Here is a 13,790-nt window from a genome sequence, read left to right as displayed (position 1 = left end):
TCCGCACCCCTTCCGTATTAAGTTGCAAACAACGAGACAATTGCATTAAGTATGGTGCGTAATGTAATCAACACAAATATCCTTAGATAAAGCATTGATGTTTTATCCCTAGTGGCAACAAGCACATCCACAACCTTAGAACTTTCCATCATCTGTCCCAGATTCAATGGAGGCATGAACCCACTATCGAGCATAAATACTCCCTCTTGGAGTTACAAGTATCAACTTGGCCAGAGCCTCTACTAGCAACGGAGAGCATGCAAGAACATAAACAACACATATATGATAGATTGATAATCAACTTGACATAGTATTCCATATTCATCGGATCCCAACAAACACAACATGTAGCATTACAAATAGATGATCTTGATCATGATAGGCAGCTCACAAGATCTAACATGATGGCACAAGAGGAGAAGACAACCATCTAGCTACTGCTATGGACCCATAGTCCAAGGATGAACTACTCACACATCAGTCCGGAGGCGATCATGGTGATGAAGAGTCCTCCGGGAGATGATTCTCCTCCCCGGCAAGGTGCCGGAGGCGATCTCCTGAATCCCACGAGATGGGATTGGCGGCGGCGGCGTCTCTGGAACTATTTCCGTATCGTGGCTCTCGGTAATAGGGTTTTCGCGACGGAGAGTATAAGTAGGCGGAAGGGCAGAGTCGGAGGGCTGACGAGGGGCCCACACCACAGGCCGACGCGGGCCCCTCCTTGGCCGCGCCGCCCTGTGGTTTTGCCACCTCGTGGCCCCACTTCGTACGCTCTTCAGTCTTCTGGAAGCTTCGTAGAAAAATAAGACCCTGGGCGTTGATTTCGTCCAATTCCGAGAATATTTCCTTTGTAGGATTTCTGAAACCAAAAACACAGCAACTGGCTCTTCGGCATCTTGTCAATAGGTTAGTGCCGGAAAATGCATATAAATGATGTAAAGCGTGTATAAAACATGTGAGTATTGTCATAAAAGTAGCATGAAACATAAGAAATTATAGATACGTTTGAGACGTATCACACACCGGCCTCACCGTTCCGCCTATATATTCACAGTAGCTGTAACTTTTCATCCTACATATGCAAGTAAATTGGATAAATTTTCAGACGTGTCTATGTCGTGCCAAAAATTTAGTTTTGCTGCAGCAAAAATTCTGGGCAGATTCCGCCTTACTATGTTAGATCCATTCTTTGGAGTATCAAAATTATTTTTAATTGGAAATTTTGATATGCTAGAATGAGTAGAAAATTATGTGCTCTCTGGTTCATGAATATATATTTTTATTCTCGAGTAAAATAGCAGCAAGCATGATTTCTTTGTACCTCTAATGTCACTCCATAGAAAAGAATGGGATGAACAATTTGTGTTGAAGTTTTTTCACAAGGAATGAAGAAATATCACACTAAGATAATTCAAGTATGATGAAGTTCATAAGCTTGGGGATTCCCATGAAATCCCATTGGACTCATTCAAAAACTCCTGGTTTGAGCACATCTAAACTTTGTTTTTTGAGCAACATAAAATTTTCGCAAAAAACTTAAATTGTCCTTGTTTTATTTGTGTCTAGTTTTGTTTTTAAAATGAAAGGACCGTCATATTGTGTCATTGTCATCCGCCCTAACATTTGTTCCTTCTGGATTGCAGTACTACCCGAGGCATCGTGAGTACACCAACACTTCGACCACGAACTATGCTCAGATGAAGAAAATCTCCACACCCAGTATGTCTGCAAGGCGCAACTATACCAACCTAACTTGATGGTTAGGGCACTCAACTTTATTGCAGACAACAAAGAAGAGTATGTCGAGTACTGCCGACCGCAGCCATCTGAGAGGAGGACTTGGCTACGCAAGCAGTTTCCTGCTTAATGCTTCCGCTTCCTTCTTCATCGTCCTCTCAATGATGATCATGATCTGCTGATTTTGGGAGGTGGTCTCGTATCCCTACATTAGCTAGGACTTGCTTGAACCTGATTCCCGGTCTGTAATGATGAACTTGTTCGAGGTGGTATATACTAACCCCTCGTGTGATGAACCAGTGATTCATCACAAAGTATAGTTTATTTACTCGTGATGCATTGCTCAATAGGGTAACTACTTGTTGTGTATTACTAGCACCTATGATGAATTAAATGTTGCGGAATTTGTTGTTATTTAGTTAGCACTACTAGGTAACATCATCACTCAAATGGAAGGGGTTACCACAACACACTCATGTCTGCAACCAAACAAGGTGTGGTTGCACCACCAGGGCAAAAAGGCTTTTGTGCAGGCACCCAAAAACTGAGGGTTGTCTTCCCTATCCAATGCAGAAAATGGCTGTGCGGGCTACCAAACAACAGGTCTTTTCTAGCCCAGAGCTCGTATGGAACGCGCAGAGCGTTCCATCTTACTGGCGCAGTGAGACGCAAATCGGACCCATGCTACCAAACAAGCCCTAACTTAGTACTCAAGAATATGGTATTTTATATGATTTTATTCTTCCAGTTGCCTAAAGGATTCTTACAAAGATTGGACTACTTCCGATCAAGATTCTTTTGGCAATGAGGTTGTGAGAAAAAATACAGACTGGCTAAATGGAATGTTGTTTGTCTTCCAAAAGATCAAGGAGGACATGGTATTCATGACCTTTAGGTCAAAAAAAGAGCATTCCTTATAAAGAGAAAGTATGTCGACTCAAAGGCTTGATCATAGGTTTATTGTAAACCTGGAGACTCGCACTTCTAGGCTAGCCTTATGGCGACAAAAAATTTCTTCTTTCCATATGGGTCTTTCTCTATGAAGGATGGATCTCAGATGAGGTTCTAGAAAAATAAGTGGCTTGGTAATTCCACTCTTCACGAACAATATCCTGCAATATACAATATTGTGCATCACAAGTCAGATACTTTGGCAAAAGGTGATGGAAACATCACCTTGACGTTCAGACAAGATCTTGTTGGTCCAAGGCTAGCATCCAGGAATGCTTTGCTTCAGCGTTTATATATGATCCAATTAACGCATAGGACTGACGAGTTTTGATGAAATCTACACAAGAATGGCAAATTCTTTGAGGGATCCACCGTATAGTGCTTTGATCCAGCCTAACGTACCAGTGATAATAATATTTTCTTTGGAAAATAAAGATACCGCTAAAAACTAAGGTTTTTATGTGGTATCTTCGTCGAGAGATAATTCTCCCTAAGAACAACTTTGCAATATGTAACTACCAAAGAAGTAAAAATCGTATCTTTTGTCATCACGACGAGACTATCAAATACTTATTATTTCAGTGCTAAATTTCAACATCTATATGGTCAATCATCTAAATAGTTCTACCTTATACGCCCCATGGAGCGTTGCTAATACATTCAACAACTGGCTAAATGAGACAGATCATAGGTTTAACATACTTATTAAGCTCGGAGCGCTTGCCATTACTTGGTCGGTCTGGCTATATAAAAATGACAAGATTTTTAATGATAAATTTATCTCTCTCTTGCAGGTTATCTACGGATGCACTGCTTTGCTCTGTTCACGACCATCTCTTCAACGTGTGGAGAATCGTGGCCTATTTATGGAGGTGTATAAATGATTGGAGGACACAGCGATGGATTGTTTCCCTAATATATGTTAGCCAATACTGCCAAAAAAAACAGTCTTTGCTCCAAATCTTAGCCGAAACGGAAAAAAAAACAAAGCAGTCTCTATTCCAAATCCTTATGGAGACGGTCTGTAAAATCATCCGTCTCAGGGCAGGATCTACTAGAGCCGTTCGGGAATTTCGGCCGTCGCCGATGATCCCCGAAACTTAGACATACTATATTTGCAACCGGCTTCGGTAGGGTTGGCATTAGAGACTGTTGTTTTTCATGGCTGACCGAGGGCCTGGGTTATTAGAGCCGTGGTACCCCTATTAGAGATCATGGTCTTGAGTTGGATGGGAAAACCGGCTCTGGCCTATGCACGAAAACCGGCTCTACTGGTGATCGTTGTACTAGTGCATGGATGACAGCGTAATCTGCGGATTGGACCTCACCACCAGTGGCGGACGCAGGAAGAAATTAGAGGGTGGGCACACCTCTAAATTTTTTTTTTTGCACTTCTCAATTGTGATAATTTTTTTTCCAAATGAACAATCTATGATACCAATCAGTTAAAGGCGGAGGGATTTAGAGCACACCCTTGCAGCGTATTTGCGAGCAATGAGGCGGCGCTAGGTGGTCTATGTGCGGTGGTGGAGGCCGTTCAGATAGCATGGTAATTGACCTAGGTGGTGCTGAGTTGCTGGAGATGCTGAAAGGGAAAGCGACAACGCTCGGGTGCGAGGCCCCGCGATGAATGGCAAAGACTGCCCCTGTGCTGAACTTGGCTAGTCCTCATATGTTAAGGAAGATGCAATATCTTTTGATTCATGTTTATCGTAGTTTGACGCAATTTGGCTAGCCCTCTTCATTTGTGCACAATAAAATTATAGTAACATATAAATGACATAGTCACATACATTCCTCTCTTTATTTCTACACAAAAGATTTTTTTTACAAGTGCCAAACTACAAGTTGAATCAGTACAAAGAATAGGACATTTTGACAATAGTATGGACAGTAATACAAAGAATAGGACATTTTGACTGTGTCCTGAAACCTAATCTTTATTCTCCGGGAGAATACATGCATAGGAGGCAGCGGCGGCCGGCGGGAGGAGCTGGGGAAGGTGGACACTGGCGGGCGGCGCCGGGTGGTCAAGCCCGAGGCCCCAAGCAGTCGAGCATGGAGCTATCGGAGTACCTGCTTATGCTTCAACAGCTGGGGGGAGAAAAGGGGGCAGCGGGCCAGCGGCGACCGAAGTTAGGGAGGGGAAACGAAAGGTGAGCCGGCGAAGGGAGGCGCCGAGGTGGCCGGTGGGGGGAGACGGAGACTCAGCGATGCGGCCATGGCAGGGGGTCGAATTGGAGAATCGTGTGACTTCCCTCCCTCGAACTTGCGCTTTGCGGCTGACTTTCCAGGTCTAGTCGATGTCTGGATCAACAGACATGTCAATTGGGATTTTTTCAAGCACTAACATTAGGGGAACAAAAAAATTTCCAAAAATTCTGGGTGGGCCGCGGCCCCCTCGGCCCCCAGGCTGGGTACGCCCATGTTCACCACCCTAAGTGTTCATATCGATTCTGAGTTGATCACGTGTATTGCATGTTTTATATTTTTTACCTTTTGTATTGTTAGATGTCAGATATTTGTGTGGCTATGTGCATCTTAGTTTTTTTTAGAAGAAGCATTTTCCATGATCACGACCCAAAACCCAAACCAAAACAGAGACTCCTTGTTTTTTCAAACGAGAAAACAGAGACTCCTTGTTATGCAATTTGAATCATATCGCGTGAGATTTCATCTACTCTACTGCAAAAAAATTAGAGGGGAACCAAATAATACACGAGTAGACAACTTGCAAACTTGTGGTATATATGTGTTCCATTATTTCTCAAAACTGTATCCTCTCCCTGGAAAAGTCAAATGAACCGATTTTATTCTAATTCAAAGAAAAATGAGCACCAAAATTTGATCTCCAAATGTCAAAAGTATTTTTTTGCTGATCATGAATCCGTGAGAACCAACTGTTATCAGTGTACTTATTTGCATGTAAGCAACTGATGCAGTATTATACGTGAAGTTTTTTCCCGGAAAAAAGAAGTGAAGTTCACATACACTAGCTACTAGCAGAAACCTAAAAATAACATGCCTCAGCTGCGACCGCACATTCTGAACTGCCTCCTTGCTGCACCGTCTCTATCGCTGAGTATTACCGAGTCAAGTGAAACGAACCAAGGGGCCACTTCTACCCTGCGTGCTTATATATTCACCTCTCCATCTGTCCATTCACTAACACACACCAATAGTAGCGGTAACTGAGATCGAGATGGTGACAATGAGGAACTTCGTTGGGAAATTGGTGCTCTCTTTGCTATGCATCTCACTCTTCCAAGGTCAGTTGATCAAATCGTGTAGTCTATTCTTTTGATATGCCCATGATCGTATGAAATATGTGTTTGTATATACCTAATAATTAAGGTGCTGGTGTCAATTTATGTGCATGAAACACGATTACGTTGCTGATGTCTCTGCTTGATGTAGGATGCATGGTCCAGTCTGTGGAATATGATCACACGGCTAGCATTGAGGCAAGTCACGTTGTAGCCTTCCTTTTGTTTCTTGTATTTCAGATTCACATTTCGTTTTTTCTTGTGTTGATCGAAATAAAAATTGAATTTGTTGTGCGATAAAAAGAAGCACATGCATTTCATGATTCACATACAAACATATCGTGGTTTCAGTGCCTCCGCGATCCGATGAAGCCCCTCTACAAAGGAGGCGTCATCCAGAACGGCGAGTTCAACAATGGACTGATGGGGTGGTCGACGTACCAGAACATAAAGGCCGGCGTCGCAAAGTCGCCGTCCGGCAACAGGTTCGCCGTGGTGCATGGCGCGAGCAGCTCCCTGTCGGGCAACGGCGATGCTGCCGCCTCACCGTCCCACAGCGTCTACCAGAAGATCCAGATGCAGGGCGACACCCACTACTCGCTATCAGCATGGTTACAAGTGTCGGCCGGCGCGGCCCACGTGAGGGCGGTGGTCAAGACCCCCAACGGCGAGAACATCACCGCCGGAGCCGTGGACGCCCAGTCCGGCTGCTGGACCATGCTCAAAGGTGGTATGACGGCGCAGGCTTACCATTCTGGGCAAGGAGAGGTCTTCTTCGAGGTACTGTATGCGGTTATACTGCAAGTTAATTACAGCGATCAAACGCGCATGCAGTCTCTTTATGTGACCGATTACATACATTTGCAGAGCGACGGGCCCGTGGACATCTGGGTGGACAGCGTCTCCCTGCAGCCCTTCTCCTTCGAGGAGTGGGACAGCCACACGCGCCAGTCAGCCAACAAGGCTCGCCGGAGCACCGTCAAGTTCATCGCGAGGGGCGTTGATGGCGCGCCGATGGCGAACGCTAACGTGAGCATCGAGCTCCTCCGTGCCGGATTCCCGTTCGGCAACACGATGACAAAGGAAATCCTCAGCCTCCCGGCCTACGAGAAGTGGTTCTTTTCGCGCTTCACTGTGGCCACCATGGAGAACGAGATGAAGTGGTACAGCACCGAGTGGAACCCCAACCAGGAGGACTACCGCATCCCAGATGATATGCTCAAGCTCGCCCAGAAGTACGGCGTCAAGGTATACATCTTAGTTTGAAAATTCCAGTCGATTTTGAGAGCTGGCAGAACCCTATCCTGATTAACAGTTATATATCTGCTATTAATTGGAACAGGTGCGGGGGCACAATGTGTTCTGGGACGACCAGAACTCGCAGATCAAGTGGGTGAGGCCAATGAACCTTGATCAGCTCAAGGCGGCAATGCAGAAGCGGCTCAAGTCCGTGGTGTCACGGTACGCCGGGAAGCTCATCCACTGGGACGTGGTGAACGAGAACCTGCACTTCAACTTCTTCGAGACCAAGCTAGGCCCCAACGCGTCGCCCATGATCTACCAGCAGGTCGGCCAGATCGACCACACCGCCATCCTCTTCATGAACGAGTTCAACACGCTTGAGCAGCCCATGGACCCCAACGGCACGCCCACCAAGTACGTCGCCAAGATGAAGCTCATCAAAGGCTACCCCGGCAACGGCGGCCTCAAGCTCGGCGTCGGGCTGGAGAGCCACTTCTCCACGCCCAACCTCCCCTATGTCAGGGGCGCCCTCGACACGCTCGCGCAGCTCAAACTGCCCATGTGGATGACCGAGGTCGACGTCGTTAAGGGCCCCAACCAGGTCAAGTTCCTGGAGCAGGTGTTGAGGGAAGGGTACGGCCACCCCGGCGTGCAGGGCATCGTGATGTGGGCGGCGTGGCACGCAAACGGATGCTACGTCATGTGCCTCACGGACAACAACTTCAACAACCTCCCAGTCGGCGCTCTCGTCGACAAGCTCATCGCCGAGTGGAAGACCCACAAGACGGCCGCCACCACTGACGCCAATGGATTGGTCGAGCTGGACCTCGTCCATGGCGATTACAAGCTAACGGTGAACCACCCGTCGCTCCATACAGCCGCCACCAAGACCATGACGGTGGATGCGACATCCGACCACACCATCAGTTTGAAGGCGTAGGAGTGAGAGTTATTCAGTCTTTTTTCTTTTTTCTTCGAGAATAATCGGCGAGCTTTGGTCACAGCATCAGCAGCTACCTTGCAGTGCAAGGGGCTAATATTTTGGGAGTACTTGTAGAGAGACAAAACAATCAATAATATACCAGGGCTGCGCCTATAGCACTTCATATGTCTGCCTCCTTCTAAGATTTTGCGTCCTATATAATCTCAGGTCATTTCTTTTTGGATATGGAGAATGGAACCCCGGCCTCTACATGGAGCGATCCACACAAATTTTATTCCTCATTAAAACAGCAAAGTTTAGCCAAAATCATTATAAAGATCATACAAACTAATAGCCAAACAACACCATCTAGCATGACGATGGCAGTCCATCGCTAGGTCCCCGACGAAATCTGTTAAACCCCCAACCGCCCCAAGCTACCTAGGAGCCCAAATTCCCCTAGCATATCCACCCTTCATGGAACCCCCTCCGCCCCCTCCCTTTCAAACCTCTACAACATATCCACCCTTCCTGACCATGTATCGAACCCGCCTCTCAAGCCTCTAAGTAACTTGAGAGTCGTCCACCGCATCCCAGGCCGATCCCATGGCCTCTCTGCCGACATAGCCACTAGTAGTGAAAAGGTTATAGGGGCAGGACTAATGGAAGCGGGCGCCAGCTAAAGCACGCGATAGCTATTTTTAGCAGCGGCCGATATAACGGCACGCAACTAGTAAGTGGGCCCGTGGGCGAAAATTGGGGCATGCGACATGTATCACGGTACTGGTAGCGTACCAGAGTTTGCCACGCGACTGGTATGCGGTGTCGTACCTAACCACCGCACCATACTTATGGTCTCCTTTTTCTCCCACCGTATAACTCGGGACGATATAAAGCATTGTGGCGTCAATGGTTGCAGTGTACGAGACGATAAGCATAGTGCATGCGTACCAATTTAGATAGTATATATCTATATGCATGTCCCTCACACTCTCTAAACACAGAATTTGCAAAGATTATCATTGATCGATTGGGGGAAGCTTTTATAAGACAACTTTGAGGAGCTCGTCTTAGGGTTAGAACCATAGTAGGGAAAAGGCTACAGGGGCAAGCTTATTGGCAACATGCTCCATCTTCCGCACGCGGCTATTAATTTCTCCGGAGCGTGCCCTCGTGCCGCGTGCGACTATTACATTATCCGCGGTGTGCCCTTACGCCGCGCGCGATTATTACATTATATGCAGTGTGCCACGTCTGCCGCACGCTTCTATTATCTCCCGTAAAGTGGTCTTAATAGTAACCCCTCCACTCTTTACTCATTCTGGATCGCAAATCCGCCCGATCAAACCCTAGCCAGCTGACCGCTGGTCGCCGCCGCCACCTTCCCCGACCAGTCACAGCCGCCGCCACCTTCGTCCCTGACCGCCCGCACCGTCACCTTCCCTGACCGCCCGCGCCACCTTCCCCGACCCACCGTGCGGTCTAACCGATTTGTATGCTATAGATTTGCTACTGATATTTGCATGCATGCTATATTTGTGTTATGTATATTTGTATGCTATAGATTGCATGCTATATTTGTATGTTATAGATTTGCTGCTAATATTTGTATGCTATAGATTTGCTGCTAATAATACTATAGATAATTTATATCTCTTATATAGCACACTAGAGGATCATTTAAGTTGTCTATCTCAACATGCAAGCTATCCACATCATCCATTTTATTAGCCATTCAATTGTCCATGTCATCCCCCACTAACACTCATTAATACTCTACATGCAAGCCACATCATCTATTTTTAAGCCATCCAATTATCCACATCATCAACTTTTAGCCGCCAACTACATAACCATTTTTCAAGTCAGTTTTTTTGAGTTAGCCTCTTTACTATTTACGCCAATTCAATCTTGCATGTTCCTACAAATAACATCATATTCCAATCAACTTATATCCTTTTGTTTTTTATAAAATAGAGTTATCGGAGAAATTCCCGCTGCAACGCGCGGGGTATCCTTCTAGTTCATAGTCATTGTGGGTCTTCTTTTTGTTGCAATTAATGGCCGGTGATTAGAATTTTGTGGCATTGATCCTGGGGTGCTGTCAGCGAGCCTTGTCATATGTACAAATACAAATCTTGTGCATCGTACTTGGCTCGCTAACCCCATCCCTGTGACTTTTTGTGTCCGATGTAAATATGAGGCCTTATTTGAAGTACATTTTAAATCCCTGATTATTAACACAACCCAACCATTATGCGGAAATTGGATTTTATGAATCCCTCCGAAAACTGTGGACAAATTAGGTGCAGGGACAAAAGGTTTATCATAGTATTCAAAGAGGAAAATAAAATCATGACGGTATATTTTAGTCAAGTTATTTGTTCATATATATAGTTGCATTGACTTGTATCTTTGATCTAATTGTTGTTTCTTCCGTAATTGTGTTTAGGCTATCTGAAAGGATCGTATGCCGCACCTAGAGGGGGGGGGAATAGGTGCTAACCAATTTTTAGTTCTTTTTCAATTTAGGCTTGACACAAATGTAAATTCTCTAGATATGCAACTATGTGAATTTACCTATATGACAAGGCCAACGACTAAGCACGATATAGCTACACAATATATATGGGAGATAAAAGGATAGAGGTAACCGAGAGTGGAGCACGCGGAGACACGGAGTTGATTCCCGTAGTTCCCTTCCTTTGCAAGAAGGTACGTCTACGTTTGGAGGAGTGTGGTTGCTACGAAAGCCAAACCAATGCCACGAAGGCTTCACTCAGGCCTCCGGTGAGCAACTCCACGAAGGCCTAGCTTACTTCCACTAAGGGATTTCCTCGAGGCGGAAATCGGGCCTTTACAAGGTTCTTGGGGCACACATCCACAACCAAATTGGAGGCTCCCAAATCTGTAACAACAACAAGAACAAGAACAATATCAACTACAAACAACTAGGGTTTCTCAAAAGATCAACACTAGCAAAGGGGCCCTCAAGCATATGAGGGGGAAATGAGAATCGCTTCGGTGAGGATATAGATCGGGGTCTTCTCCTTCGGATCTCCAAAGATCAAGAGCTTTGGATGGTTGGATGAGAAGATCTTGTGAATCTTGTGTTTCTTGAAGTGGCTCTAATGGTGGATGACCTTGTGCAATGATTGAGCAACTTGTCCCAATGGAGAAGAAAGCTATTTATATGAGTAGGGCTTCAGATCTGACCGTTATGGACGTTTTTGTGTAACACCGGAAGTTCCGGCCACAAGGGCCGGAAGTTCCCGCTGGATGCTTTCGCACCAGACCAGCCGAAGGACTGAGAGTGGGCGGAACTAGGGCGGAACTTCCGGTGACCGGAAGTTCCGGCCAAGTTCCGGCCTACTTCCGGAATTGCGCGAAAACCATACTGGAACATTCTGTAACACAAATTAGTGTTTTCGGAACTTGCCCGGAAGTAGGGCGGCTGACCGGAACTTCCGGCCTACTTCCGCCGAACTTCAACGTGAGTGGCGTTGTGAGTCCTCTGACTGGAGCATCTGGGCGGAAGTTCCGCCAGCTGGGGCCGGAACTTCCGGCAGGAGTAAAAAAGCAGCAGAGTCTTCAGAACTGACATTCCATTCCACCAGCCATGTATATATAATGATACCATGTACCTGTCTACATCAACACACATAAATAGATACCTATTGTTGACATCAAACACACAAAACCCAAAAGGGCGGGAAATGTTCTTTCAATTTCCCCCTTTTTGGTGTTTGATGACAACACAAGTATTTGCAAGGAATAATCAAAGTAAACAACAAGTATGTGAGAGATATAGAGGAGCCCCCCCCCCCCCTAGATATGAGCATGAACACATATGAAACAAAGCTCCCCCTATATCTTGCAACCATCTTCCATGGGTTAACAATTCAACATAGTGATAAGCATATAGATAGATAGATCATACACACATAGATATCCATAGAAGACTCACATACGGAGTTTACCATACACAAAGATAAGGTTCACACACCACATAATATCTAGGAACATAGTTCGACACCAAATAGAGAATAAAATGGAATCACAAGCGATAGAAATCAAAGAACACACGAGCTTGTGACTCCCCCATGCAAATACCCAACGGAGAGCAACCTAATAAGGGCTCACTCTCCCCCTTTGGCACCAAGGCACCAAAAAGGGACAGGAGAAACTACACATCACAAGGGTCGGCATTAGCCCAGCCGGGAGGAAGATCAGATGGAGCGTCGGGGTGAGGTGGAGTGTGAGGAGGAGACTCGATCTCGAGACCATCTGGTGGGAGAGGAGCGCCATGCTTAGAAACCCACTCAGCCTCCGGAGTGATGTTCTCCTCGGATCCGGGAGGAGACACGACCACATTGAGAGACCTCGTGATGCTCTTCTGACGAACCCGAGACTTCTTGGCCTCAACATGCTGCTGATACTGACGGTGATTGACAGCTGAGGTGAGACAAAAGATCTGTCGCATGCGGCGGGCAAGCTTGGAGGCCCAACTTGGTGGCTTCTCATGAATGGGAGGAACATCTTCTATGGGCGAATGATGACGCTTAACCCGTAGGCTCTTCACTTCATGAGCTGTGATGTTGAGAGGAATGGAGTGAACAAGAGGAGCCTGACGGGTAGCAATCCAAGTGTCTTCAATGAGCTTCATGATGAAAGGAGCAAATAGAGGAAGATTCTTCTCCATCACACATGACCACATCTCATTGTAGATGTAGTCCATCACATCAAGCTTCTCACCGGTGCCCTTCTTAGCATGAGAGTTAGCCATAAGATCCACTTCATAGGTATGCAATTCATCAACGTTGCCACCCTTGGGTCCAATTGTTTCCCGGTAGACACGAAGCATGATGTCCCAAGTAGGGAGAAGATCCGCACTCTTGCCCGGAATACCCCATCGTTTGATATAGAGAGGTTCCAAAGCATCCTTGGTGAGAGCAAACGAGCTATCATGAGACCGCCAACCATTTGCATTCACAACCGGAGAACGAGGGTATCCAAGAGCCGCTCCAAAGCTTTCCAAGTTAGCCTCAAGAAGAGTCTCATGAGTCATCCACCGGAAAGTTCTAGCTTCATCTTGTTGAAAGTGAACGGTGGCATAGAACTGTTGAATCAACCCAATGTCGAAGTCCTTGTTGAGCTCCATAATGGCTATAGCCCAAACTCTCCACACATAGCATATGCTTCATCAAAGTACCTTGTGGCGGCCATCTTGGCGGTGTCAATGGAGTGTTGAGTGACTATACCCTTCTTGAAGGTCACATATATCTCATAAAAGATTTCTTCTTGGGCCATATTGTGGAAGCGCTTATCCGCAACCCTATTGTTCCGAGAGATGAGATAAGGGTTCCCTTGCCACAACTCTTTGTACTCAAGATATGGCATGTTCTTCACCGACACATGAACCTGCTTGCCACGTACTGCGGGTGACTTGGTCTTCTTTTGAGCCGCAAGTTGGCGAGCCGTGAGCTTGGATGGACGAGTGAGCTCAAATTCTTCTTCTTCGTCATCTCCAACATGCCCCTTGCCTCTCTTCTTGGAACCACCTGGGATACATATATGAAGTTGGTAAATGATAAATGAGTGCACACGAACAGAGGAGGCCAAAACCAGATCCTAAACAGAACATTGAGTACAGAATAGTAAACATGCTAGGC

General features: G+C 46.1%; 1 protein-coding gene across 1 annotated transcript; it reads left to right on the top strand.

Annotated features, from left to right (window-relative positions):
• The first annotated feature begins 5,899 nt into the window (after nucleotides 1–5,899).
• On the top strand, nucleotides 5,900–8,136 carry LOC124705872 (endo-1,4-beta-xylanase 4-like). The gene is made up of 5 exons (XM_047237563.1): nucleotides 5,900–5,957; nucleotides 6,106–6,152; nucleotides 6,306–6,734; nucleotides 6,822–7,202; nucleotides 7,297–8,136. The coding sequence occupies exons 1-5, from the start codon at nucleotides 5,900–5,902 to the stop codon at nucleotides 8,134–8,136; spliced, it is 1,755 nt and encodes a 584-aa protein (XP_047093519.1).
• Nucleotides 8,137–13,790: the final 5,654 nt, after the last annotated feature.

This window comes from Lolium rigidum, chromosome 4 (genome assembly GCF_022539505.1).
Source record: "Lolium rigidum isolate FL_2022 chromosome 4, APGP_CSIRO_Lrig_0.1, whole genome shotgun sequence".
NCBI classification, from domain to species: Eukaryota; Viridiplantae; Streptophyta; class Magnoliopsida; order Poales; family Poaceae; genus Lolium; species Lolium rigidum.
The sequence above is the reverse complement of the archived record's forward strand: the minus strand, read 5'-3'. Positions and strand labels throughout refer to the sequence as shown.

Excerpts from the sequence above, each read along its gene's own strand:
- LOC124705872 (XM_047237563.1), top strand. The coding sequence starts at position 5,900 with ATGAGGAACTTCGTTGGGAAATTGGTGCTCTCTTTGCTATGCATCTCA. Across the intron at positions 5,958-6,105 it reads ATGCATCTCACTCTTCCAAG|GATGCATGGTCCAGTCTGTG; the intron begins GTCAGTTGATCA and ends TGCTTGATGTAG. Across the intron at positions 6,153-6,305 it reads ATCACACGGCTAGCATTGAG|TGCCTCCGCGATCCGATGAA; the intron begins GCAAGTCACGTT and ends TCGTGGTTTCAG.